Raw genomic sequence first — 26,728 nt, 5'->3', positions numbered from 1 at the left:
AATGTCCCCATTAAACTGTTTTATGTTGCTACCAGTCTCTTTTCTTTCAGTTTCTCCGAGAACCTAATTCTTTCAGTGAACAAATGGCCATCGGTCATAACGTCTCAATATTGGTAGGAATAGGTTCTCCTATTAGAAGGCAGGGTTACAGCTGAGAAATCCAGAACTGCGTTTTCCCAGTGTAAGTATTTCTTTTGACAGGACCCCTGATTGATGAATTTAGGTTCCAGTCAGTCAAGGTTCACTTTAGAGCAGACCTCAGGCAAAGGCAGGAAGCCTGCTGGTGATAGGTTCCAAGACTTGGAAAACTCATGCACTAAGGTTCAATTTCCAAAGCATGTTTAATGTGAAGCTCTTAGGTACATTATAATTCTTATCTGGGAACAAGTTGCCTTCATTTAACTCAGATGTGAGCAGTTTTGAGATCAAATTTGAGATTTCAGTTCCATGATGTGGATTTAAATTTTTACCATCTTTTCTTGGGCTTTAATTGTAAATTATTTGTGATAATATTCTTGTGATTTGGCTATCTTGAAAATGAAAGGTTAGGTATCCATGCATATTGTTTTTTTCTACTGTCTATACTGTATATATTTTCAGACTATTAGCAGATAGATAGTTGATGTCAGCGGTAGCAATCTGTTCAGAAATGCCAGAATCTACAGATGAAGGCGGATCATTGCTCTGCATTGGTAGTGGGGTTTTTTCATGGTCACAATTCCAAGCATGCTTTCTTTCCTCATTCCTCTTGTACCTCTTCAACGATGACATACTCTATCCGTGGCATTGTGTTTGCAAAGCCCATCATTGACTTTACAGATAACAAACCAAGAAATGCTTCACTTATGCTAGCTTATGTAAGTCAGTAGCTCAGACATCATCAAAGGAGAGAACAAACATATTAACATCTAGAATGATTGCTAACGGTAGATTTTTTGAATTTGTGATAGAATTAGGATGAGGGTTAGTTGAGCTGGGCCTAGCCTCACTCATTGGCGCAGATTCAAAATTCAATAATATGCTGTACACAACCTCCTGGACTTCTTGATGTATAATCTGGATGGGCAACCATTGAATCGCTCCTCCTAAGAGGAGAAATTATAAAAATGCACAATATACAGCCGAGAAGAAAGGATAGTCAATATCTGATGGAGATGTGAAAAATAATGAGATAAAATGAGAATTTGGATAGAGAATGAAACTAGGGAGTGTTAGAATCATAGAGTCATAGAGCTGTACAGCATGGAAACAGACCCTTTGGTCCAACTCATCCATGCTGACCAGATATCTTAAATTAAATCATCCCATCTGCCAGCATTTGGCCCATATCCCTCTAAACTTTCCTATTCATATTTCCATCCAAATGCCTTTTAAATGTTGTTATTGTACTATCCTCCACCACGTCGCCTGGCAACTAATTCCATACATGCACCACACTCTGCATGAAAAAGTTGCCCCTTAGGTCCTTTTTAAATCTTTCCCCTCTCACCTTCAACATATGCTCTCATTGGTCTCCCCCGCCCATCAGGAAAAGACCTCGGGTATTTACCCTATCCATGCCCCTTAAGATGTTATAAACCCCTATAAGGTCACCACTCAGCCTCTGATGCTATAGGGAAAATAACCCCAGCCTATTCAGCCTCCCCTTATAACTTAAACCCTCCAACCCTGGCAACATCTTGTAAATCTTTTCTGCATGCTTTCTACGTTCACAACACCCTTCCTATAGCAGGGAGACCAGAACTGCATGCAGTATTCCAAAAGTGTCCTGTACAGCCGCAACACCATACCCAAACTCCTACACTCAGTGCACTGACCAATAAAGGCAAGCATACCAAAAGCCTTCTTCACTATCCTGTCTACCTGGGACTTCATTTTCAAGGAATTATGAGCCTGCACTTGAAGGCCTTTTTGTAAAGCAACACTCCCTAGGACCTTACCTTTAAGTGTGTAAGTCCTGCCCTGATTTGCCTTTCCAAAATGCAGCACCTCGCATTTCTCTAAACTAAATTCCATCTGCCACTTCTCGGTCCATTGGACCATCTGGTCAAGATCCTGTCATTTAGAACTCAAGGCAATTAGCATAAAGTAATCTCAGCAAATCTATTTTCACCAAAAGGCAATGGGTGAATTTCTCTCTACTCCAAAAAAGTGTTGATCTAGAATCAAATGAGAATTTTAATAGAAAAGTATATTTTTAGTGGAAATCATAGGTAATAAAATATATGAGAAAAGTAGAACTCTGTGGCTTTCTTGAACTTTGTAGGTATTAGAATGACACTGAAGACTTTTTGGGATGTGTAATGCAGGCCTATTTCAACAGTATTGTCAATGTCTTTGAATTATAAAGGCCATTGAAATAAAAGTCCGTATCAATGGGTATAACACTGGCATCTACCTGACATTGTGAAAAATTGCTCAGGCATGCCCTGTCCACAAAAAGCAGGAAAAAAATCAAGTTACACTCAATCATCAGCAATGCGATGGGAGGAGTCATTCGCAGTGCTATCAGTTGGCACTTATACAACAATCACCTGACTGTTAATGCTCTATTCTGATACTACCAGATCCATTCAGTTTCAGATTTCATTCTCATTTCAGCCTTGGTCCAAACATGTATAAAACAAATAACTTCTAGAGGTGAGGGCAAAAACATTATCCTTGACATAAAGGTGGCATTTGACTGAGTAGGGCATCAATAAACCCTATTATGAGCCAGCAGGCAAACTGTCTATTGGTTATTACTGTCACACCTAGCTCAAAGAAATATCTGTTGTTGGAGGGCAATCATCTCAGCTTCAGGCCATCTTAGCCGGAGTTCCCTAGGATGGTGTCCTGGGCCCATCCACATTCAGCTGCTTCATCAATAATCTTCCTTCCATCATAACGTTAGAATTGGAAATGCCATTGATGATTCTACAATGTTTGGCAACATTCACATCTTTTCAAGCGCTGAACCAGCCTGTGCCTGAATGCAGCAAGACTGGATAATGTGCAGGTTTGTATGATAGCAATTTAATATTTACGCCACTGAAGCATCAGGCCATGAATATCTCCAACAATAGAGAATCAAGCAATTTCTGCTTGACATTCAATGGCACATCTCTGGCCAAGCCACTGCTGAATCCCTCTGCATCAACATGCTGAAAGTTAACATTGATTAAAAGCTGATCTAACCCAGTTATGTAAATAATGTGTATGCAAAAGCAGATCAGAGGTTGGGAATTCTGTGGCATGTAAGTTGCCCTTTGAGTCTCCATGCCTGTCTATAATTGACAAGGCACAAGTCAGGAGTTTGAAGCGATTGTTTTTACTTGAATGGGTGAGTGTGACTCAGAAAACACACCTGAACATGAGCCAGGGCAAAGCAGGCCGTTTGATCAGTATCCTAACCAACACCTCATGCATTCACTCTGTTCACCACCAATACAGTGACGGCAGTCTGTACCATCTACAAGATATAGTACCATAACTCCATAATCTTCCTTTGACACCAACTTCTAATCCATGATAATGACTCCTGAGAGGAACAAGGGCGCCAGATGCATGAGAACATCAACTTCTACAAGTTTCTCACCAAGTCTCTAAGTATAGGAGATGGGACGTCATATTGCAGCTGTACAGGGCATTGGTTAGCTCACTTTTGGAATACTGTATGCAGCTCTGGCTCTCGCTGCTATAGAAAGGATTGTTGTGAAACCTAAAAGGGTTCAACAAAGATTTACAAGGATGTTACCAGGGTTGGAAGGTTTGAGCTGCAGGGAGAGGCTGAAAAGGCTGGTGTTATTTTCTCTGCAGCGTCGGAAGCTGAGCGTAACCTTATAGAGGTTTATAAAATCATGATGGGCATGGATACAGTCAGTTGACAAGGTCCTTTGCCCAGGACTGGGGAGTCCAAAACTAGCGGGCATAGGCTTAACGTGGGAGGGGAGAGATTTTGAAGGGATTTAAGGGGCAAGCTTTTCACACAGAGTGGTGCGGGTATGGAATGAGCTGTCAAAGGAAGTGGTGGAGGCTGGTACAATTGCAACATTTAACAGACATTTAGATGAGAATATCAAAAGGAAGGGTTTAGAGGGATATGGGCCAAATGGTGGCGAATAGGACTAGATTTATCTAGGATATCTGGTCTGCATGAACAAGTTGGATCAACGGGTCTGTTCCCATGCTATACATCTCTATGACTGTAAGTCACTAACCATCCTGACCTGGAAATACATCGAGGTTCCTTCAGGGTTAGTGAGTCAAAAACCTGGAACATCATTCCTGAGAGCGCTGTACCTTTTACACAAGCTGGACTACAGCAGTTCAAGAAATTAGTGATGGGCAACAAGGGCTGGTTTTGCAGTGAAATTCAGACCTTATGAAGGAATAAAAAAAAATCCTTATGCTGTTAGGACTGTAGCTCGAATGGAGAGATTGGTAATCATCTCTGAATGCTAGTTAACCAGGGTAAAGTGATGCACAGTCTAGAGTTGTGCTTGTTTATTGTCAGGTATCAAGAATTATAAAGATGATTCTTTGACTAAAGTGATCAAAAATGATGAGTAGGGCCTTTGAGAGGATAAATGATACAAGGGTGTAAACAGCAAAGGTTAAATGCATACAAATAACCTTTTCTTGAATTAAAGTATTTTTATGTTCCTAGGGGGTCCACATGACATTGTAACATCAACTAAGATAATAAACAGCCTTCGGTTAATGGAAAACATTTTATTTCTTTGTCAAACTTGACCGTTATTTTTATTAGAATTAGAAAAGGTTGGTTCTGACCCAACGCACCATTCCCTGGAAACTCAAAGAGGGCAAGATATTCTGAGTCTTTTTTTGACTGACGCATGGCCCATGTGTGAAAATTTGGAATATAATGAGGAGAAAGGAGAATTTCAAATATTACTTTTGATGTAGAATGATGTTCAAATAATTAATTTCCTTAGGGAGAGTCTCATCTACAGGAATAAAATTAATGTTACAAAGAATTAGACTGAGTCGAAATACATTTTCCCATGTCTGCTGCCTTGGTTACTTTTAATTAAATGATGAGCACAGATGACTTGTTTAAGATACTGATGACATCAGGAGTTGCTTAAAGGGCATACTGAGCTGAGCCATAAAAGAAAACCGTACTAACATCAGTCGATCTACAAAGCCCAATTTAACTTGTGATGGGAATCAGAGATGTAAAAGAACACCATGACCATCTCATATATTCACTACCCATACCTTTAAGTAAGCCAGAGGCCTGGGAGATTTTGTCCTGGCACCAATTCCTTTCTGAAGTCAGCAAAAAAAAATAAGGTGGGAGACAAAATGAAGGCCTAAGGAAATGGTTCACATCAAATTTTGTGGGGGCCTTGGAGCGCTAGAATGCCTGAAGCAACAGAAGTCTGCTGGGCCTGCTGTGTTCATCCAGCCTCACATTTTATTGTCTTCGAAGCCCATGATATATTTGAAAGAATGCTTATAAAATCAATCACAAATCCTGTGGGAAAAAGCATGATTTACAATATCATAGTTCCAACATTTAACATTTGACACAACGTCATCATCACTTTCCTGCTCAGTGATGTTAGGGATCAACTGCTCACACATTCTTGCTCCCCTTCTGATAACTGGTGACCAAAGTAATAGTGATTTACTTCTTTACCATTGCAAAGAATATTTGATTGAATTAACGTGAGAGATCTGACATCAGGGCTGATCTGCAGATTTATTTCTCCACACAAAACATCATAGCTATCTGGAACACCCTCCTCCAAGAAGCAGAGGTTTGTTAGTTGCAATGTTTTGGAAGTGGAATTAATGAATTTTTCTTCGGCAAGGATGCAGGAGATGGAACTGGGGCATGTAAATAGGATTAAGTTTTGGATTAACTGTGATTTGTTTGGGTGGAATGGATTTGAGGATGTAAAATGCTTAGTACTGTTCATATGTCTTCAGACTTTGCTACCCTCTGGAAAAAGTTATATTATGCATTATTCCTCACCAGAAAATTTAAATTATATTGAGAACAGCTTCTGCTGCACTTAAAGTTTTCACGGGACTAGCAGGACCTTGCAAATTCAAGGATTTAAAACTTAAAAATATATAAACGTCATATATGTAGCATGATATAAAAATAGTGCAGGTCTCATAAAATGGAACTGATCTTATTTTGTTTGTGGACATTTCCAGACTTAATTTAAGAATAATAGCGACACCTCAAGAAGATTGATTTTATTTTCTGCTGCAAGGATTAATTGCAAACAGAATTTAATCTGAAAATATCTTTCAAGGTTTTTCCTCGCCTTCCATTTTTATCGGACCTGTGAGATAATGATAAATGCAATGCCTCCACAGAGTCAGTCAATCCCTGAATCTAATCAATACTAGCCCCCAAAGATTCATCACCCTTTTATTCCCAAGGACAGGACATGGTAGGGAAAATGCAGACTGAATTGGGAGGTTGGATGAAGTGTCAAATTGATTGTGACCATCTACACAAATTTCCAGAAGGCATAAATCTTATATAAAGAGCAAATTTTAGTTTCACTTCAGTTATACCTATTCGGGATGGCAAAATCTCATTTCTTATTTGTTTTATTCAATCTCTTCATTTTGTTTTAGCCTTTCTTGAGCTTTCTCTCTGATGAAAATTTGAATCTTCATGCAGTTCCCAGAGAATGCTGCTTAAGCAATGGCTAGGCTTCAAGTTAACTATTCCAATTTTCTGCCCCTTGTGCTCTTCAAAGCAAACTTCCCAACAGGAATGCATGATAAGTGAATGTGCCCTTTAATTTGAATATATCTTTGGCAGCACGATTTTAAGTCTTTTTCTTCTCGGCAACACAAACTAAAAATAATTGTGCTCAACTACATAAATAGTTACTGTAATGTAAATGTTTGATTTGGAAAGAAACCAGTAATATCTTTAGATACTAAACTTTAATAATAACGAATATAGTTTTGAATTTACCTGGCACTGGGAGACAGCCATCACTGAAAGAAATATCATCTACAGCAAGAACTTCATTGGGTTGACTAGAGGCAAAAATATTGCCCTGAAATATAACCTGTGCATATACACAGCAAATGCAAAGTTAGAAAGTTATTCACCTGCAAAATCAAACGCACTCCAAACATAAAACTTATACATATACACAATAAAAAGGTTTTGTAAAACTGTATCAACATTGTGAAAGTCACTGCTAAATGAGGCTGCATCCTTTTCTGAAGAAGGGTCCCAACCCGAAATGTCAAACTTTCCTGCTTCTCTGATGCTACTCCGCCTGTCGTGTTCATCCAGCCTTACACCATGTTATCTCAAATTCTCCAACATTGGCTGTTCCTACTATCTTTGCATCGTTTGTTATTTTTAGCATTAAACCCTCCTGATTCTGAAATTGAATTCCAATTTCTAAGTCAACGAGTTATGACCAAGTTGTGATTCAGCTGCTCAGTCACAGCTTTTCACTGAAATCATGACCCCTAAGATTAGCTGTAGCTTGAGTTGTCTGAACTCAAATTTCTATGATACAATTGCTTTTCTTTGAAATGGGGGATAAGGCAGATATGTACATTGCTAAAAAGATGGTTCAGGAGGGAGGGCTATGAATTCTTGTGACCCTGAGACTGGTTCGATGGAAGATGGCACTTGTCCATATCAGACGGATTGCACCTGAACAGAACGGGACTGAGTACCTGGTGGGACAATTTAGTGGTGCTGATGAAAGGGTTTTAAATTAGCTCAGTAGGGGCGTGGGAACCAAGAGAGCAGTTCAGCAGTGAACAGAGTGTGCACAAAATCCTTCAACAGATGGATAGCTCCAGTATAGAGAATAGAAAGTCAACTGATGAAGTTGGAGCAGGCAAAAGTGATGAAATCTAAATTAGTGTTACTAGATGTTTCTCTGAATGCATGGTGAAGAGTAAATAAGATTTGGGAGTTACAGGTGCAGATTGACATGTGGAAATTTATTGTTGTAACAACAGAGACCTAGCTCAAGGAAGGGCAGGACTTTGTGTTATATGTTCCAGGGTACAAGGTGCTCAGAAAAGATAGGAACAGAAGGATGGGGGATGGTGGTACTATTCATTAAGGATAACATTGGTTAAGGATACCATTGTAGTGTCAGAGAAAGAGGATGTCCCAAAGGATTCTAGAGCAGAATCAATTTGACTTAACTTAAGGAACAAAAAGGCTTCAAGTACATTGCCCAATGTAGTCTATAGACCACCAACTGGAGGGAAGGATATAGAGGAACAAATCTGCGGGGAAATTTACAGAGAAGTGTCAACATTATAGCATTGTTTAAAGTTTTGGCAAAGATCTGTATCTTGAGTTGTGGATGAGGTTGTTGACTTACTGGCCAAGCTGGCTTGTTACTTTTCAAAATAAAAAAAAGCCAGCTCAGTGAGCAAGTTAACAACCTCATTAGAGCATGATTATTGTTAAAGACTTTTACTACCCAAATGTCGACAAAGACAGTATTAGTGTGAAGGGGAAGAGGACAAAACATTCCCAAAATATGTCTGGTAAATTGCCTACAATGGTGCACGGTCAGTCCAAATAGAAAGGATGTCCTGTTGGACGTGTTTTGTTGAAACATGGTAGGCAATGTGCACCAAGTTTCACTGGGACAACATTTAGTAGACAATGAAACTTAGGACGATGACAGAAAAGGACAGTAGATCCAAAGTAAAAATTAGGAAAAAGCCCACTTTAATCAGGCAAGATTGGAACTGGCACCAAACAGATTTAGAATAGGGAGCAGGGTACGAGAGAATTCCCTTTATTACACTCTTGTTTAAAAAATGTAGTAAGGATAAGACCAGCAATTACAGGCTAGTCATTTTAATTTCAGTGGTGTGGAATCTTCTAGTTACCTGGGATGTAATTAGTCATCACATGGAAAAAGTACGGGTTGTTCAGGAAGAGATAACATTAATTTCCAAAGGGGAAATGATTAACTAGCTTCCTGACTGGTCTGAAGAGTTAATAGAAAGGCTTGATGAAGCCAACAATGTTTACATGGTATACATGAACTTTCAAAAGGGATTTGATATAGTAACACACAACAAAGTGGTAAGAAAAGTAATAGTACAAGGAATAAAAAGGACTATAGCAACACAGTGATAAAATTACCTAAGTAACAAGAAACAGAGTAGTGGCCGGGACTAGGATAAAGCTTGTATTGGAATTCCTAGAGGTCAATACTGGGATCTTTGCTTTTCCTGATATATATTAATGATCCTAATCTGGGTTTATTGGGAATAATTTCAAAATTTGCTGGAAGCTTCATAACATGTGAGGAGGATAGCCCTCACACTCCAAAAGGACAAGGACAAATTGATGGCGTGAACAGATAGGTGGCAAATGAATATCGATGTGGAAAAGTGTGAGGTCATTCATTTTGGAAGGAAGAGCAGGGGAAGAAAATTTTAAAAAAAGGATCAATTCTGAAGGAGATGCAGGAGCAGAGTAATCTAGCTGTATATGTGCATAGATCACTGACAGTGACAAGGCAGGTACAGAGCACAGTTAATAAAACATACCATGTCCCTGAATTTATTAACAAGGCCATTGTGTTCAGGAAGCCAGGAGCTGAATTATACAAGACCTCGGCTAGAATACTGTGTATAGTTCTGAGCGCCAGGGAATGAATGTGAATGCATTTTGAGAATGCAGGAGAGATTTACTGTGGTGAAAATAGATTGGAGAGGTTGGGACAGTTCTACTTGGAGAGAGGAAAGATAAAATAGAAGTTTTAAAATTGTGAGAAGCCTGGAGAGAGTAGGGTAGGGATAAACTGTCCTGGTTCATAAAAATAGTAAGAATGAGAGGGCACAGGTTTAAAATGATTAGCAAATGTAGCACATGCGATGTGAGCAAAAGCTTTCACATGCAAAGAAATACTCTGCCTTGTAGTGTAATATAGGTAAGTCAATCGAGGCATTTAAGACGGTAGGGGAAATGGTCTAATCTGGCACCAAAGTTCTTTAGTGTTATCAAAATACCTGTCTCCAAAGCCAGTTTGGGTTAGTCACAATTGCTTACAGCAAATTTGGTAAGGCATTGCCTTGCCCACCATCCAAAAACTCCATATCCATGCCATTGGTCCCATTCTTCAGACCTACTCTCAATCTTAGGATAAATTAAATAGTTTGCACCTTCAGCATTCTCCTTAATTAGTAAACAAGCAAATGGCCCTGTGTCTATTCCGTTACATATGTCATCTATTTCTCCCTGCACTTCCATCCCTACCTTAGCCTATTTGCTGCCAGAACTCTCATTCATGACCTAGTCGTTTCTGGTCTTGGCCATTCTAAGGTGCTTATGGCTGACCTCCCACACTCCACATTTCCAAATCTAGAGATAATCCAAATCTCTGCCACCCACGGACTATCATGTAACATGTCCAAAGGCTCCTATCACTGATGGTCTGACGATGCTACATGAGCTCCTGGTTTTCCAAACAGCAATTATTTCATGATACAAAGGTGCCAGTGATGGACTGTAATGGACAAAGTCAGAAATCCCCTGACACCAGGTTATAGTGCAACAGGTTTATTTGAAATCACAAGCTTTTGGAGGATAGCACCTTTGTCAGGTGAAGTCACTTGTGATTTCGAATAAACCTGTTGCACTATAACCTGGTGCAGTGTGACTTCTGGCTCAATTGTTTCATTCTTATCCTTATAAATAAATTACTCCAAGTTCCGTCACATTCTGGCTCCAATCATGGGAGAATATGAAATTACTGGGTCAGTGTAGGCAGCATATGATGTGGAAAACATGTAGTAAAGGCACAATGGATTGATCTCATGGACCAGCTCCTATGTCCAACAGGACCCCACACTTGATCGCTTTAGCTTCCTGAATCAGAGGACCAGTCAGAATTGTTTCTGAGTGAGATTGGAGGCACAAACCTGAAATTTACTCATGCTCTTGATTGTTATAACCTCTTTCTTCCATTGGCTTTCCTGTGGGTCCGTCTGCTTCCAAATTTCTGTTAAGGTATCAGGGTACTGCTGGTGCAGTTCGACTTTTAGTGTTCCATTCACTCGACCAAAGTGATAATAAAAGCTCATCTATTGTGAAAAATGCAACATTCATTTAGAAAATTTAGAAGGAAGAATTAATTCTAATGCGTCGTTGATTTTATTTTTTGGATAGTCTCCTCCAACTTTCCCACCTTATATTCCATCCTACCTGGCAACTTCCTTTTGGTGGAAGAAAAATAACACTTCGAAGAGTTGCAAAATGCTCCGTATCATCTTCAGGCAATACAGCTAAATAATGAGCTGAGAAAGAAAAGAGAATATTCATTGCTACATTGCTCAATAAATATATCATAACATTGGTAGATGCCCTAGAGATATACTGACAGTAAGTCAAAGGACAGGCAGAAGAGATTAGTTTAATTTGGTGTCATGTTCAGCATACCATCGTGGGCCGATGGGTCTATTCCTGAGCTGCTCTGTTCTATGTTCTATGCTTTATGACTGCATCCAACCCACTCTCGAGAGAGAGAGAGAGAGAGAGAGAGCCAGTCATGGGTGGCAACCAAAATCAATATTCTTCTATATGATTTTGCCCTTCTGTAATTCAGTTAGCTTCCACTGGCTCTGCTTCTACACAGCATTTCCCATTCAACATGTTCTCTCCCTCTCCATCACTGCAATGACATTGTATCTCTCCTTTTCAAATCTTGCCACCTCCCCAATTTGCTGAGCAGAATTTCTTTCTCTCTGCCTTTTCCTATCTCTTCCCTAAAAGAATACATCTCTTCTTCTTTGTAACCCTCCTCTATCATAATTTATCTCTTTCTCCTCACCTTTAAGGGCGGTATGGTGGCTCAGAGATTGGCACTGCTGCCTCACAGCATTTCCTCTCTTGTTGCAGTCAATTTGCATCTGATTGTCTCCCTCCTTTTCCATCCCCTCAAGCTTAATAACTGTGCAGCATTTCGTTGTGCAACCAGTTGATAAACTTAGATTGCATTTTTTATTACACCGCTTTTCATTGTCTCCATGGTGACAATTGGGTTACAGAATAATATTTTTCCTTGTTGCAAATTATTCATGGTATCAGCCAGCAGTCAGATCACCATCTCAGCTGGAATTTTGTTTTTCTGATGCCTTTTTGCTGCAGACCATTTCTGCCCACAACTTTCCTCCATCAGAATTTAGCCTCTGTGGGCACATTTTTAAATCTTTTTCACAGCTATTCCCATTCTTGGAACAGCTAAGGAAAGCTAAAGACATGATTTACAAATATGAAATGAACAAAGAAATAGAGACAAGTAAGCATACATAGTTATTAATTTCAAACTGGAATGCCAAGACCTAAGGTTCAGTCATTTAAGGTAGAGATTTCCTGGTGTGGCATGAGCATCGACAAGAAAAGTGGGAAACTACAGTGTGTATAAAAATAACCCACTGTCGACAACGGGAAAACTTCTCCACATTTTCCATTGAAAACATAAGTGATGAATACAGATTCTCACCACTGACTGCTAGCTACCATATATTTGCATTTCAGTTAAGACCCCCTGACTCACCTTACTTATACGTCGCTGCCAAATAATCTCTCCTTTACAGAAAAACCACACGGTGCAAATTCTCAACATGTAAATCAAAGAGTATCTCTGGTCACTTCATTCAGCTCACTGAGTGCTTGCCCCAGCCATCGTCCAATGTATGCTCCGAGTCCAACACCATCCTGACCTCTCGTCCACACGAGTTAAATTGACAAGCTACTAGTTCACATATCAGCATGCCTGCTTCTACTCCACCTCAAACACCACCTCATCCCTTCAATGCTGAACTTTGGAGCTCAGGGACGGTTATGAGATAAAAGTTGCCTGTCAGGCCACTTTGTGTGCAGGGACATCAATATGCTTCAAGCAGAGGATGCATTTTAAGGCTCTTAGATTGCTTTCTTAGCAATCACCCATTTTGTCATTTACTTGGAGGCTGTCAGCCTCTGTACACTTGATGTTGATTTATTTTAGCACACAGTGACTTCAGCAACGGCTTACAGGCTGGCAGTGTCAGTGACTTGCACTTTTTTTTGCAGAGGCGTCTTGAGATGGTGTAAAACACTGAACATTAACTCAATCATATAGCGGATATGTCACTAGGCAGCACCGTGCACATCAACTTCAGAGTTGCCAGCAGTAGGAGATCCATGACCTTGCAATCCAGGGATTGCTCCACAGTCAGTCCTGTAGGGCAAGTGCAGCCAATCCAGAGAGTACAGGTAGATCAGCCTGAATGCTGTTGACAATTCAGCCTGACAACAGCGCAGACTTTCCTGCAACTTTGTAAATGTAAGGATAGAGTATAATGGAAGTTGTTAGAAGAGCTGTTCGAGGTGTTATATGAGCAGGAGAGATGTCCCCATTGAGTAAGTAAGAAGTGAATAGAGCAGAAAGTATTGGTAGCTTGGGAGGATAAGATGAGCAAGAGCTATTAAGTGGCGATGATGGATGCAATAGTGAGAGCTGTGGTCCATGAGGCTTGGTGAGAGGCATGTGTAGTAGCAGAGAGAAGTGAGTGATGGCACTGTGAGTATAAGATAGCAGGGAGAAGATGGAGGCAATTACCCTGGTGGAGGCAAAAGCTCATTAATCTTCTCCCTGCACTGCTGTGTTTTGCATTTCATCTAGGATACTGCACTGACCCAGACGACTATCCGGATCCAGGCTGGTATGATATGGTTTCCATTGTGAGTTGGCTAGAAAAACTACTGCTTTCTTCTCCACCATCCCATTCACCAACACCTCCAAGTCCCTGCCTGTGACCCTTTCTCCTAGACCATGCATTTGATAATAATGATCAAGCTCTACAATGTGAGGTCCAATTCCTGATGTTCAGCATCTGACATGTTGTATAGCTGTGCTTTACATATAATGCCAGGGGCATGGGAATGTGAAGGAGCCATCAATGGCAATCCCTCCCATATCTGTTGCTCCAGAATTATCTGATATGGGGCCAAAGAACTTAGCTACACAATAAATGAGGTGAGGAGCAGAAGATCATGTTAAAAAAAAGGCACTCTGAGTCATAGCAATCAGAAACAATGTATTTTTGACAAAACAGTGTAACTGAAAATGAGAAAGTTTTACTTTTAGTTTGACCTCATGTCAGCCAAAATCGCATACCCAATCCATTTTTTTTTGTTTTTCAATTGTTCTCAACTTTTTTAAGGAAACTTGAAAATAAATATTGTATAATTCTAGGTCCTCTTTTGTTTATCATTTATATACATGATTTGGATGCAAATATAGAAGGTCTGGTTAGTAAGTGTGCAGATGGTGCCAAAAATCGGTGCCATTGTATACAGTAAAGAATGTTTTCTAAGTTTGCAAAGGGATCTTGATCAAATCAGTCAATGGGCTGAAAAATGGCAGATGTAGTTCAATCTGGATATTTGTAAGGTATTGCATTTTAGTACAATAAACAAGGGTAGGGCTTATACAATAAATGGTAGAGCCTTTGGTAGTGTTGCACAACAGAGGGGTGCAGATACACAGTTCTGGATGTGAGTTTGCTCGCTGAGCTGGAAGGTTAGTTTTCAGACGTTTCGTCACCATTCTACGTAACATCATCAGTGAGCCTCCGATGAAGCGCTGGTGTTATGTCCCACTTTCTATTTATCTGGTTAGGTTTCCTTGGGTTGGTGATGTCATTTCCTGTTCTTTTTCTCAGGGGATGGTAGATTGGCTCCAAGTCAATGTGTTTGTAAATAAAACGAACGTCATCTACAAAATACCTTGCAAGAACTGTGACAAACACTACATTGGACAAACTGGCAGGAAGCTAGCCACCAGGAAACATGAACATCAACTAGCCACAAAATGACATGACCCACTATCACTCGTATCCTTACATACAGATGAGGAAGGACACCACTTTGATTGGGACAACACCTCCATCCTAGGACAAGCCAAACAGAGACATGCATGAGAATTCCTACAAGCATGGCATTCCAACCGGAATTCCATCAACAAACACATTGACTTGGAGCCAATCTACCATCCCCTGAGAAAAAGAACAGGAAATGACATCACCAACCCAAGGAAACCTAACCAGATAAATAGAAAGTGGGACATAACACCAGCGCTTCGTCGGAGGCTCACTGATGATGTTACCTAAAATGGTGACGAAACGTCTGAAAACTAACCGTCCAGCTTAGCGAGCAAACTCACATCCAGAACCTCAACCTGAGCTACAAATCTTCTCAAAATTCGCTAGATACACAGTTCTTTAAAGTTTGCATCACACATAGACAGGATGGTGAAAAAGGCATTTAGCATGCCTGCCTTCATTGCTCAGTCCTTTGAGCATAGGAGTTGGGACAATATGTTGAGGGTGTACAGAACATTGTTGAGGCCTCTTCTGGAGTACTGTGTCCAGTCCTGGTCATCCAGTTATAGGCAGGGTATTATCAAGCTGGAGATGGTTCAGAGGAGATTTACCAGGATGTTGCGGGGTATGGAATGCTTGAGTTATATGGAAAGACTGGACAGGCTGGGACTTTTCTCAGTGGAGCGTAGGAAGTTGAGAGGTGACCTGAAAGAAGTTTATAAAATAGTGAGGGCTATAGATAGTGTGGATGATTGTTGTCTTTTCCCCAACAAGGGGAATTTCAAGTCTAGGGGATGAATTTCTAAGGCCAGAGGTGAGAGATTTAAAAAAGACATGAAGCAATATTTTTACACATAGGGTGGTTCGCATGTAGAATGAACTTCCTGAGGAAATGATGGATGTGGGTACAATTACAATGTTTAAAAGATATTTGGATGGATATATGAATAGGAAAGATTTGGAAGGATGGGGGTCAGGAGCAGATAGGTGGGATTAGTTCAGTTTGGGATTATTTCAGCATGGACTGGTTAAACTGAAGGGTCTGCTTGTGCTGTATGGCTCTGTAACACTCATCTAATTTCTATTGCTCCATCATTTCCGGCTTTGAATAACTAATCCAGGCTGTAAAGTAGAAAAAGAATACTACATTGTAGAACATATCATATTTCACAAATAATTTTTTAATATGCGAAAGAGTTATCACACAGAACTGGATGACTTTTCCCCTATCATCGAAAGACCCATGGTGCTTTTCACCTATTATCCTCAACATCTTAATCACTGTTGTTTCTGATGAAACGCATCTGGATAGTGAGGAAGATAACAAAGTGTGAACCTGGATGAACACAGCAGGCCCAGCAGCATCTCAGGAGCACAAAAGCTAACGTTGCGGGCCTAGGCCCTTCATCAGACAGGGGGATGGGGTGAGGGTTCTGGAATAAATAGGGAGAGAGGGGGATGTGGACCGAAGATGGAGAGAAAAGAAGATAGGTGGACAGGAGAGTATAGGTGGGGAGGTAGGGAGGGGATAGGTCAGTCCAGGGAAGACGGACAGGTCAAGGAGGTGGGATGAGGTTAGTAGGTAGGAGATGGAGGTGCGGCTTGGGTTGGGAGGAAGGGATGGGTGAGAGGAAGAACAGGTTAGGGAGGCAGAGACAGGCTGGACTGGTTTTGGGATGCAGTGGGTGGAGGGGAAGAGCTGGGCTGGATGTGTGGTGCAGTGGGGGGAGGGGTCGAACTGGGCTGGTTTTAGGATGCGGTGGGGGAAGGGAAGATTTTGAAGCCGGTGAAGTCCACATTGATACCATTGGGCTGCAGGGTTCCCAAGCGGAATATGAGTTGCTGTTCCTACAACCTTCGGGTGGCATCATTGTGGCAGTGCAGGAGGCCCATGATGGACATGTCATCTAAAGAATGGGAGGGGGAGTGGAAATGGTTTGCGACTGGGAGGTGCAGTTGTTTATTGCGAACCCAGCGGAGGTGTTCTGCAAAGCGGTCCACAAGCCTCCTCTTGGTTTCCCCAATGTAGAGGAAGCCACACCGGGTACAATGGATACAGTATACCACATTGGCAGATGTGCAGGTGAACATCTGCTTAATATGGAAAGTCATCTTGGGGCCTGGGATAGGGGTGAGGGAGGAGGTGTGGGGGCAAGTGTAGCATTTCCTGCGGTTGCAGGAGAAGGTGCCAGGTGTGGTGGGTTTGGAGGGCAGTGTGGAGCAAACAAGGGAGTCACGGAGAGAGTGGTCTCTCCGGAAAGCAGACAAGGGTGGGGATGGAAAAATGTCTTGGGTGGTGGGGTCGGATTGTAGATGGCGGAAGTGTCAGAGGATGATGCGTTGTGTATGGAGGTTGGTGGTGTGGTGTGTGAGAACGAGGGGGATCCTCTTTGGGCGGTTGTGGCGGGGGCGGGGTGTGAGGGATGTGTTGCGGCAAATGCGGGAGACGCAGTCAAGGGCGTTCTCGACCACTGTGGGGGGAAAGTTGCGGTCCTTGAAGAACTTGGACATCTGGGATGTGCGGGAGTGGAATGCCTCATCGTGGGAGCAGATACAGTGGAGGCGGAGTAATTGGGAATAGGGGATGGAATTTTTGCAGGAGGGTGGGTGGGAGGAGGCAGAACACCTCCGCTCGGTTCGCAATAAACAACTGCACCTCCCAGTCGCAAACCATTTCCACTCCCCCTCCCATTCTTTAGATGACATGTCCATCCTGGGCCTCCTGCAGTGCCACAATGATGCCACCCGAAGGTTGTAGGAACAGCAACTCATATTCCGCTTGGGAACCCTGCAGCCCAATGGTATCAATGTGGACTTCACCAGCTTCAAAGTCTCCCCTTCCCCCACCACATCCCAAAACCAGCCCAGTTCGACCCCTCCCCCCACTGCACCACACAACCAGCCCAGCTCTTCCCCTTCACCCACTGCATCCCAAAACCAATCCAGCCTGTCTCTGCCTCCCTAACCTGTTCTTCCTCTCACCCATCCCTTCCTCCCACCCCAAGCCACACCTCTATCTCCTACCTACTAACCTCATCCCACCTCCTTGACCTGTCTGTCTTCCCTGGACTGACCTATCCCCTCCATACCTCCCCACCTATACTCTCCTCTCCACCTATCTTCTTTTCTCTCCATCTTCGGTCCGCCTCCCCCTCTCTCCCTATTTATTCCAGTTCCCTCACCCCATCCCCCTCTCTGATGAAGGGTCTAGGCCCGAAACGTCAGCTTTTCTGCTCCTGAGATGCTGCATGGCCTGCTGTGTTCATCCAGCTTCACACTTTATTATCTTGGATTCTCCAGCATCTGCAGTTCCCATTATCTCTGGATAGTGAGGAAGATTGCTAGAGGATACAGCAGAATATAGATAGGCTAGAAACTTGGGCAGAGAAATGGCAGACAGAGTTTAATCCAGAAAAATGGGATTTGATGCATTTTGGGAGATCTAATGCTAGAGGGAAGTATAGAATAAATGGCAGAACTTTTAGTAGTATGAACATACAGAGGGATGGAGATGTAGAGGTCCAAATTTCACTGAAAGTGGTAACACAAGTGGATAAGTTAGAAAGCTTGCCTTCATTGGTCGGGACATAGAGAACAAATATTGGCCAGTTATGTTGCAGCTATTTCGAACTCTGGTCAAGCCACATTTGGAATATCATGTATAGTTCTGGTTATCATAGTACCAGGAGGATATGGACGCTTTAGACAGGGTACAGAAATGGTTTACCAGGATGTTAGGAAGCAGGTGAGGCAGAGATAGGGAGAGAAAGGGGACAAATTTTTTTTATTTTTTCTTACGAGGACTACAGTGAAACAGCAAGATCAAAGGTTAAAACTGTTAATCAATGGGCAGAACCTTATTAAGGTGCGTGTTAGGATCTCATCAGTTTGCTCTTGAACCACACAGCAATCAGGAGTTAGCAAGGACACTGGCAGACCTTTCCCTTGAATTGAGACCCTGGAAGTTCTGTCCAACAGCTCTTAGACTCAGTATCACCATGAAGGGGGCTGTGGCTTCTGCTGGAAGATTACTCCCAGAGTCCCAAGATCAAGGAGGCACCTAAATAAATATCATTGATGTGGGAGAAGAGCCCTTATGTTTCTCTTACATTAGCACATTTCCATCTTCTTAGCAATTTACACACTCTCTTTATCTTGAATACTTATTTACTTCTTTCATCATTGCTAACGTTTCTGATACTAATTACTTCTGATTATTTTCTTCTGTAAATTCTTTATTACAGTTTTGTTCTGTAATTGCTGATTAGTTGTGGTATTTTCCACCCCTGGTGAAGGATTTGTTCAACTGGAACATTAACTTAATGCTTTCTCCACAGATGTAAATGGACTGCCCAGTGCTTCTAGAATCTTCTGTTTTACATTTCTAATCATTGTAGTCTAATTCCCTACAAGCTAACTGAATGCGAGGAGCTGTGATCAAACAAATTGTCTCATCCTTATATAATTCACTGCTCCCTGTCAAATCAGCAATATCAGAGAAATAAAGAGAAATTAGACAGAGAAATAGTCATCCAGTTCCACACCTTGTTATGTTGTCCATCTAATGTGTTCTTTTGTAACGTAGTGACTACACAAATCATGTATACACGCGGCTACTTCCTGAAATATGTGTCAACAAGGAGGAAGATAAACTAAGGATGAATAATTCTGATAAGTGATGTTTATTGTGTAAGTGCCTCACTGTGTCCTTAATAAATGTGATATGATGACATTACACATTTTTCAGTTATTACTTGTGCCATCATGTCATTGTCGAACAATATAACAAATCTGTCTGGTCAACCAAATCCATGAAGTAATTCAAACCAGGGCTGCATGCCCTGGAATTTAGAAGGTTAAGAAGGAGTGATTTGATGGAGCTTGTCAAGATACTCATTGCCACAAATGGCACAGATTGAAAGAAATGATTTCAGTCTGCTGGGAGTCTAAAATTGAACAGCAATGTCAAAATGACACTGCTAGATCTTGCGGGAACTTACTGAGGTACCACTTCCAAAGACTAAGAATGATGAAAGCCTTTTAGAGAATAAATTATAAATTATTTAAATTGTGGATTTTAAAATCTGAGACTGATAGGTTTTTTTGTTCAACAAAGATATTTTGAATACAAACCTCATTATTGTAATGATGATAAGGCCCAGGTATCTAAGAGACAAAGCTACCATCAATTTTCCCTTGATAACAAAGTGTGAAGCTGGGTGAACACAGCAGGCCAAGCAGCATCTCAGGAGCACAAAAGCTGACGTTTCGGGCCTAGACCCTTCATCAGACAGGGGGATGGGGAGACGTTTCTGAAATAAATAGGGAGAGAGGGGGAGGTGAACCGAAGATGGATAGAGGAGAAGATAGGTGGAGAGGAGAGTATAGGTGGGGAGGTAGGGAGGGGATTGGTCAGTCCAGGGAGGACGGACAGGTCAAGGAGGTGAGATGAGGTTGGTAGGTGGGAAATGGGGGTGTGGCTTGAGATGGGTGGAGGGAATCGGTGAGAAGAAGAACAGGTTAGGGAGGCGGGAACAAGCTGGGCTGGTTTTGGGATGCAGTGGGGGAAGGGGAGATTTTGAAGCTTGTGAAACCCACATTGATACCATCGGGCTGCAGGGTTCCCAAGCGGAATATGAGTTGCCGTTCCTGCAACCTTCGGGTGGTGTCATTGTGGCACTGCAGGAGGCCCATGATGGACATGTCGTCTGAGGAATGGGAGGGGGAGTTAAAATGGTTCACGACTGGGAGGTGCAGTTGTTTATTGCAAACCGAGCGGAGGTGTTCTGCAAAGCACTCTACATTGGGGAAACCAAGTGGAGGCTTGGGGACTGCTTTACAGAGCACCTATGCTCGGTTCGCAATAAACAACTGCACCTCCCAGTCGTGAACCATTTTAACTCCCCCTCCCATTCCTTAGATGACATGTCCATTCTGGGCCTCCTGCAGTGCCACAATGACGCCACCCGAAGGTTGCAGGAACAGCAACTCATATTCTGCTTGGGAACCCTGCAGCCCAATGGTATCAATGTGGACTTCACAAGCTTCAAAATCTCCCCTCCCCTATTGCATCCCAAAACCAGCCCAGCTCGCCCCCTCCCCCAACTGCATCCCAAAACCAGCCCAGCTCGTCCCCACCTTCCTAACCTGTTCTTCCTCTCTTCCTCTCACCTGTCCCCTCCTCCCACCTCAAGCCGCACCTCCATTTCCCACCTACCAGCCTCATCCCGCCTCCTTGACCTGTCCGTCCTCCCTGGACTGAACTATCCCCTCCCTACCTCCCTACCTATACTGTCCTCTCCACCTATCTTCTCCTCTATACATCTTTGACCCGCCTCCCCCTCTCTCCCGATTTATTTCAGAACCCTCTCCCCATCCCCCTCTCTGATGAAGGGTCTAGGCCCAAAACGTCAGCTTTTGTGCTCCTGAGATGCTGCTTGGCCTGCTGTGTTCATCCAGCTCCACACTTTATTTACTTGGATTCTCCAGCATCTGCAGTTCCCATTATCTCTGATCAATTTTCCCAATGCCAGTCTAGAGACTTTCTAATAGTTTGTGGTGAAAAATGAACCATGAATAAATCTCACTTGAGGAAGCAGTTACCTTAGGTGAAAACTTAATGTTTATTGCATCCTAGTAAACACAATAACAAAACATGACAGTCTGCAACTATAGCTGCCCAAGACTATTCACTGGCTCCACCCAAGCTCTGTTATATACCAGCTTAGTTTATCTATTAACCCTTTCACATCATTACCTTACAAATGACATGATGGTTCCAAACGGTCTCCTTCTGTGCTCTCTCTTTCTAGATGATTTTAAAATACTCTTTATGTGCATTAAGTGATATGGGGGGGGGGTAGACAGATTTGGGGGTCACAGATCAGTCATAATTACACCCAATGGCAGAACAGGATTGAATGATTAAAGACCCAAAGTTCCTCTGATATTTCATGTCAATAGACATTGCCATGAGGCAATTGCAAATGTGCTGAAAAGAGCTGACCTTGCATTCCAAAGTTTCTGCTTTGGCAGTTACCAACTTGGTTCAATCATGGGTCATCATCATTTGTTATTACCAAAGGTGCCGAACAAGGTTGTGCTCCTGTTACAACTCTACTCAGCATTACAACTTTAGCAATCAATGACAGTGACAGGGACATCTGGCTTCAATACCACGTAGCTAAATTCATTGTCAATCTGTATTGGCAGCATGCAAAAGCAAAGTTATGAAAAGGTGATCCCCACACTAAAGGACTAGAAAATGGAAACATGTCCTCTCTAATCTGCTGGGCATTGTGATTGCCCTCATTAAACAAACAATTGACAGATAGCAGGCAGAATTATCTAATACACAGTGAAAGCTATTGGGGTAAAATACTTCTTCATCAGAAGCATGAAACAGGTAATAGTGCATCAACAACAAGTGGATCAAGTTCTGAGGAAGGAACACTGGACCCAAAACGTTAACTCTGTTTTCTCCTCCACACATGCTGTCAGACCCGCTGAGCTATTCCAGCAACTTTGTTTTTGTTCCTGATTTACAGAATCCACAGTTCTTTTGGTTTTTAATAGGGCATCAACAGGCTGACATACACTCCACATACTTTATTTCACATATTTGAATAGAACAGAAAATTGTGCTGAATGTGAAATGGGCTGCAGATGGATTGTCATCTGTTTTGCAAACCAGTTAAGACAAATATCACCTCATTATATTTCACTTCAGCAGCAGCCAGCTACTCCACTAGGCTCTGAGATCAGCCCATATGACAGATGAATGCACAATCAGCGGAGACTTCGAGTCTAAGAGGGTTAACATTCAGAGTAACGTACCTCTCACCACTCTGTATCAATTTAAAGCATTCTGGCCATTTATAAAAACATAAGACCATATGGCCCTTGGAAGCTGCTCAGTCATTCAATACAATCTTCCTCAGCTCCAGTTTCTTGCCTGTCCCTAAGTCTGGATTCCCAAAGAGACCGAACATTTTCTCTAAGATCATAAGGTGTAGAGCTGGATGATCACATCAGGCCAGGCAGCATCAGAGGAGCAGGATCCCAGCCTTGAAGTGATAACATGATAAGAAACCATTAGGCCTCCACGAAAGACAACAAAAAATGCACTTAGCAGATTTGCAGTAAAATTCAGCCATCTGTCTCCTTTCGTGTTAATGGCCTCCTGAACACACTTACTGGTTCTGTCAAGAAAACTAATGTGTAAGCTTTTAGCTTCTTTGATCTGGGGAACCTAGATTAATAATTGAAAGCTCCCTAGTATACACACTAACTTCAAAGCATTTTACAAGATTTTTGGGTCAAGTAAACTTCTGCAGACAAATCCAACATAACTATTATCATCTTAAGTGTGAATACTTTTCACCTCCATAAAACTCTTAGACCCATAAGATATAGGAGGAGAATTAGGACAAACAATCCATCAAGTCTGCTCTGCCATTCAATCATGGCTGAGACGATTCTTTAGCCCATTCTTATGCCTTCTTCTCATAACCTTTGATCCCCTTATGAAGAAAGAACCTATCCACCTTTGACCATTTATGAATCAAGGACCTATCTATCTTTGACCATTTATGAATCAAGGACTTATCCATCTTTGACCATTTATGAATCAAGGACCTATCCATCTTTGGCTATTTATGAACCAAGAGCCTATCCATCTTTATCTTAAAGACACCCAATGACTTGGCATCCATAACTATCTACAGCAATGAGACTCCACACATTCACCACTCTCAGGCTGAAGAAATTCCTCCTCATCCCAGTTCTAAACGATTATCCCTTCCCTCAAAGGCTGTGTCCTCAGGTCCTACTCTCTACTACTAGTGGAAACATCTTGTGCACATCCACTCTCTCCAGGTCCCTCAGCGTTCTGTCGGTTTTGGTGAGAATTGCTCCATATCCTTCTAAACTCCATCGAGTACAGATCCAGAGTCTTCATCCACTTTATTTCTAGATTATTCTTGTGAATTTCCTCCAGACCCCCTCTAAGGCTGCCACATCCTTTCTCAACTAAGGGACACAAAACTGCTCTCAAAATTCCAAATACAGTCTGATCTCAGCAGTACACTCCTGCTTTTGTATTCTAGCCCACTCAAAACGAAACATCCCAAAAACACAACACAAATTGTATCTTTGAACTGTAATTATCGTCGTTCTGTTTCAATTACACTTATTTCAGAGTTGCTCCTCAGTTTGTCAAAAACATATATTTCCATTGCTTTTTATTTAAATTTCAATATATTTATATTTTCAGAGGATGTTTAATAAGAAATGACACATTAAGCTACTTAAGGAGAAGAGCCAAGAGGAATTACATTGGCAAGGAAACAAGATTGGCTAACTAATAGAAGACAGAGAGGTGGGCTAAAGGAGGTGCAGCAAGGTTAGCTAGATGGATCTCTTAGAATATGAGTTCCGTGATTAGGGCTGTTCAAAGAACAAAGAAAATTACAGCACAGGAACAGGCCCTTCGGCCCTCCAAGCCTGCGCCGATTGAGATCCTCTGTCTAACCTGTCATCTATTTTCTAATGATCTGTGTCCATTTGCTCCCTGCCCATCCATGTATCTGTCCAAATATATCTTAAAAGACGCTAACGTGTCTGCGTCTACCACCTCCGCTGGCAATGCGTTCCAGGCACCCACCACCCTCTGTGTAAAGAACTTTCCACGCATATTTCCCATAAACTTTCCTCCTCTCACTTTGAACTCATGACCCCTAGTAATTGAGTCCCCCCACTCTGGGAAAAAGCTTCTTGCTATCCACCTTGTCTATACCCCTCATGATTTTGCACCCCTCAATCTCCGTCTTTCTAATGAAAATAATCCTAATCTACTCAAACACTCTTCACAGCTAGCACCCTCCATGCCAGGCAACATCCTGATGAACCTCCTCTGCACCCTCTCTAAAGCATCCACATCCTTTTGGTAATGTGGTGACCAGAACTGTACATAGTACTCTCAATGTGGCCGAACCAAAGTCATATACAACTGTAACATGAACTGCCAACTCTTGTACTCAATTCCCTGTCCGATTAAGGAAAGCATGCTGTATGCCTTCTTTACCACTCTATTGACCTGTGTTGCCACCTTCAGGGAACAATGGACCTGAACACCCAGATCTCTCTGTTCATCAATTTTCTCTTGGACTTTTCCATTTACTGTATAGTTCGCCCTTGAATTGGATCTTCCAAAATGCAACACCTCACATTTGCCTGGATTGAACTCCATTTGCCATTTATCTGCCCAACTCTCCAGTCTATCTATATTTTGCTGTAATCTCTGATAGTCCCCTTCACTATCTGCTACTCCACCAACCTTAGTGTTCACCAGATCCAATCAGGGAGTCCGAGCTGACAGATAAGAATAGGAGTGTCAAGGGTTCTGTTCATTCCGAGAGCTGGATTAGTGTCAAGGACTCTCCACATGTAAATAAAGAGTGACTTGGTGACAGGGTATCAGCCTCCATGGAGTCATTTCAGTGGCAACAGGAGAAAAGCACACTGTTAAAGAAATTCACTCACAACAGTTGCCTTTGAGTGGGGGTAAGCATTTCAGGCATCATGCTGTTATTTGGGAAGGTGGGCTCATTTGATCCTGCCAGTTAAGACTGTGCCCAGTATGTGGAAAGAATGTATGACTTTTCCTGGGCATTTGACGTTGGGGCAGATGAAAGGCAATGAGTAATTTTCCTGATAGCTTGTGAACCACAGTTTTTTTTGAATATCAAGAGCCTAACTTTCCCTGAGGCACCAGATGCTAAAACCTTTTAAGAGTTAACAGATTTAGTTAAGGAATATTACAACTATGAGCCTCCTCTAATTCTAAGATACTATTGATTTTATTTGGCAATTCGAGAACTTCGGTTTAACTGTTAATGAGATGCTGAGAGACTGTTTGGTAAGTGGGATTAATGATGTAACCATAAAAAAAAACACCAGCTAGCTGAAGCCCGGCTGGGCTTCAAACAGGCACTACAACTGACTTTAACATTTGAAAACGTAGCAAGTGGAGCATATGACTTGCAGGGTATTTCAATGGAAGTGGACATTGAGCATGGGAAACATTACTTGAGTGAAGGCAATTGCACAGCCTCACTCAGGACACAGCCTGATCAGAAGGAACTCTCGGTCAGCTCACAACAAAACCCCAAAACAAAGCCAAACCTCAGTCAAACAGTTAACATTTTCTTCAGGATCCAGGCCAGCAAGACATTGCTGTTGCTTCCACTATGCAGCCTGCAGTCCTAATAGACATAAATTAAGCAAGAGGACTCTGAACAATATACAGGAGAGTGCATGCTGTTGAAAGTCCACCTATATCTGGTTTGGAACAAGTAAATTGCTTAGCAACATCCAAATCAGAACTAATCAAAATAAACTTCTGGTTAGAGACAGTGAGTGGAATGAAGAGGTACTTTTACAAGTGGCTGGCAGTGACTAGTGGGGTGCCACAGAAATCAATGGCTGGACTCCAGCTATTCACAATATATATAAAAATTCTAGATGAGGGGTTAAATGCAATATCTCCAGATTTGCATTTGCTACATGGTTCATTGAGGGGGTGAAGTGTGAGGAGGATGCAGAGATGCTTGGGAAAGGGTGAAGTGCATTGAGACCTGGGTATCAGCAGGTGTTCTCAAGAAATTAGGAAGAAGGATCAGTGGACTTGAAAACTTAACTCTGCTTTCTCTCCACAGATTCTGCAAGAACTGCCGAGTTTCTCCAGCAACTTTTATTTTTGCTTCAGGCTTAAAGTCTTTGTTCCAGCAATGCTCGCCATCAAAACGTTTTGTCTCATGCAGATTTAGTTGAAGATCTCATTGTAATGCATTTTAGTGAATGCATCGTGATGCAT

The 26,728-nt window shown here is 41.9% G+C and overlaps 1 protein-coding gene across 4 annotated transcripts in view; it reads right to left on the bottom strand.

Annotated features, from left to right (window-relative positions):
- Nucleotides 1-26,728, bottom strand: part of malrd1 (MAM and LDL receptor class A domain containing 1) — a 414,264-nt gene that overhangs the window by 357,051 nt on the left and 30,485 nt on the right. For all 4 annotated transcript variants that reach the window (XM_048551253.2, XM_059638768.1, XM_059638771.1 and 1 more), the window contains 3 exons: nt 11,192-11,283; nt 10,909-11,070; nt 6,956-7,052 (listed from right to left, as the gene is read on the bottom strand). In XM_048551253.2, coding sequence (XP_048407210.2) covers nt 6,956-7,052; nt 10,909-11,070; nt 11,192-11,283 — 351 coding nt within the window. The remainder of the gene's footprint in view (nt 1-6,955; nt 7,053-10,908; nt 11,071-11,191; nt 11,284-26,728) is intronic.

This window comes from Stegostoma tigrinum, chromosome 2 (assembly GCF_030684315.1).
Source record: "Stegostoma tigrinum isolate sSteTig4 chromosome 2, sSteTig4.hap1, whole genome shotgun sequence".
NCBI lineage: Eukaryota > Metazoa > Chordata > Chondrichthyes > Orectolobiformes > Stegostomatidae > Stegostoma > Stegostoma tigrinum.
The sequence above is the reverse complement of the archived record's forward strand: the minus strand, read 5'-3'. Positions and strand labels throughout refer to the sequence as shown.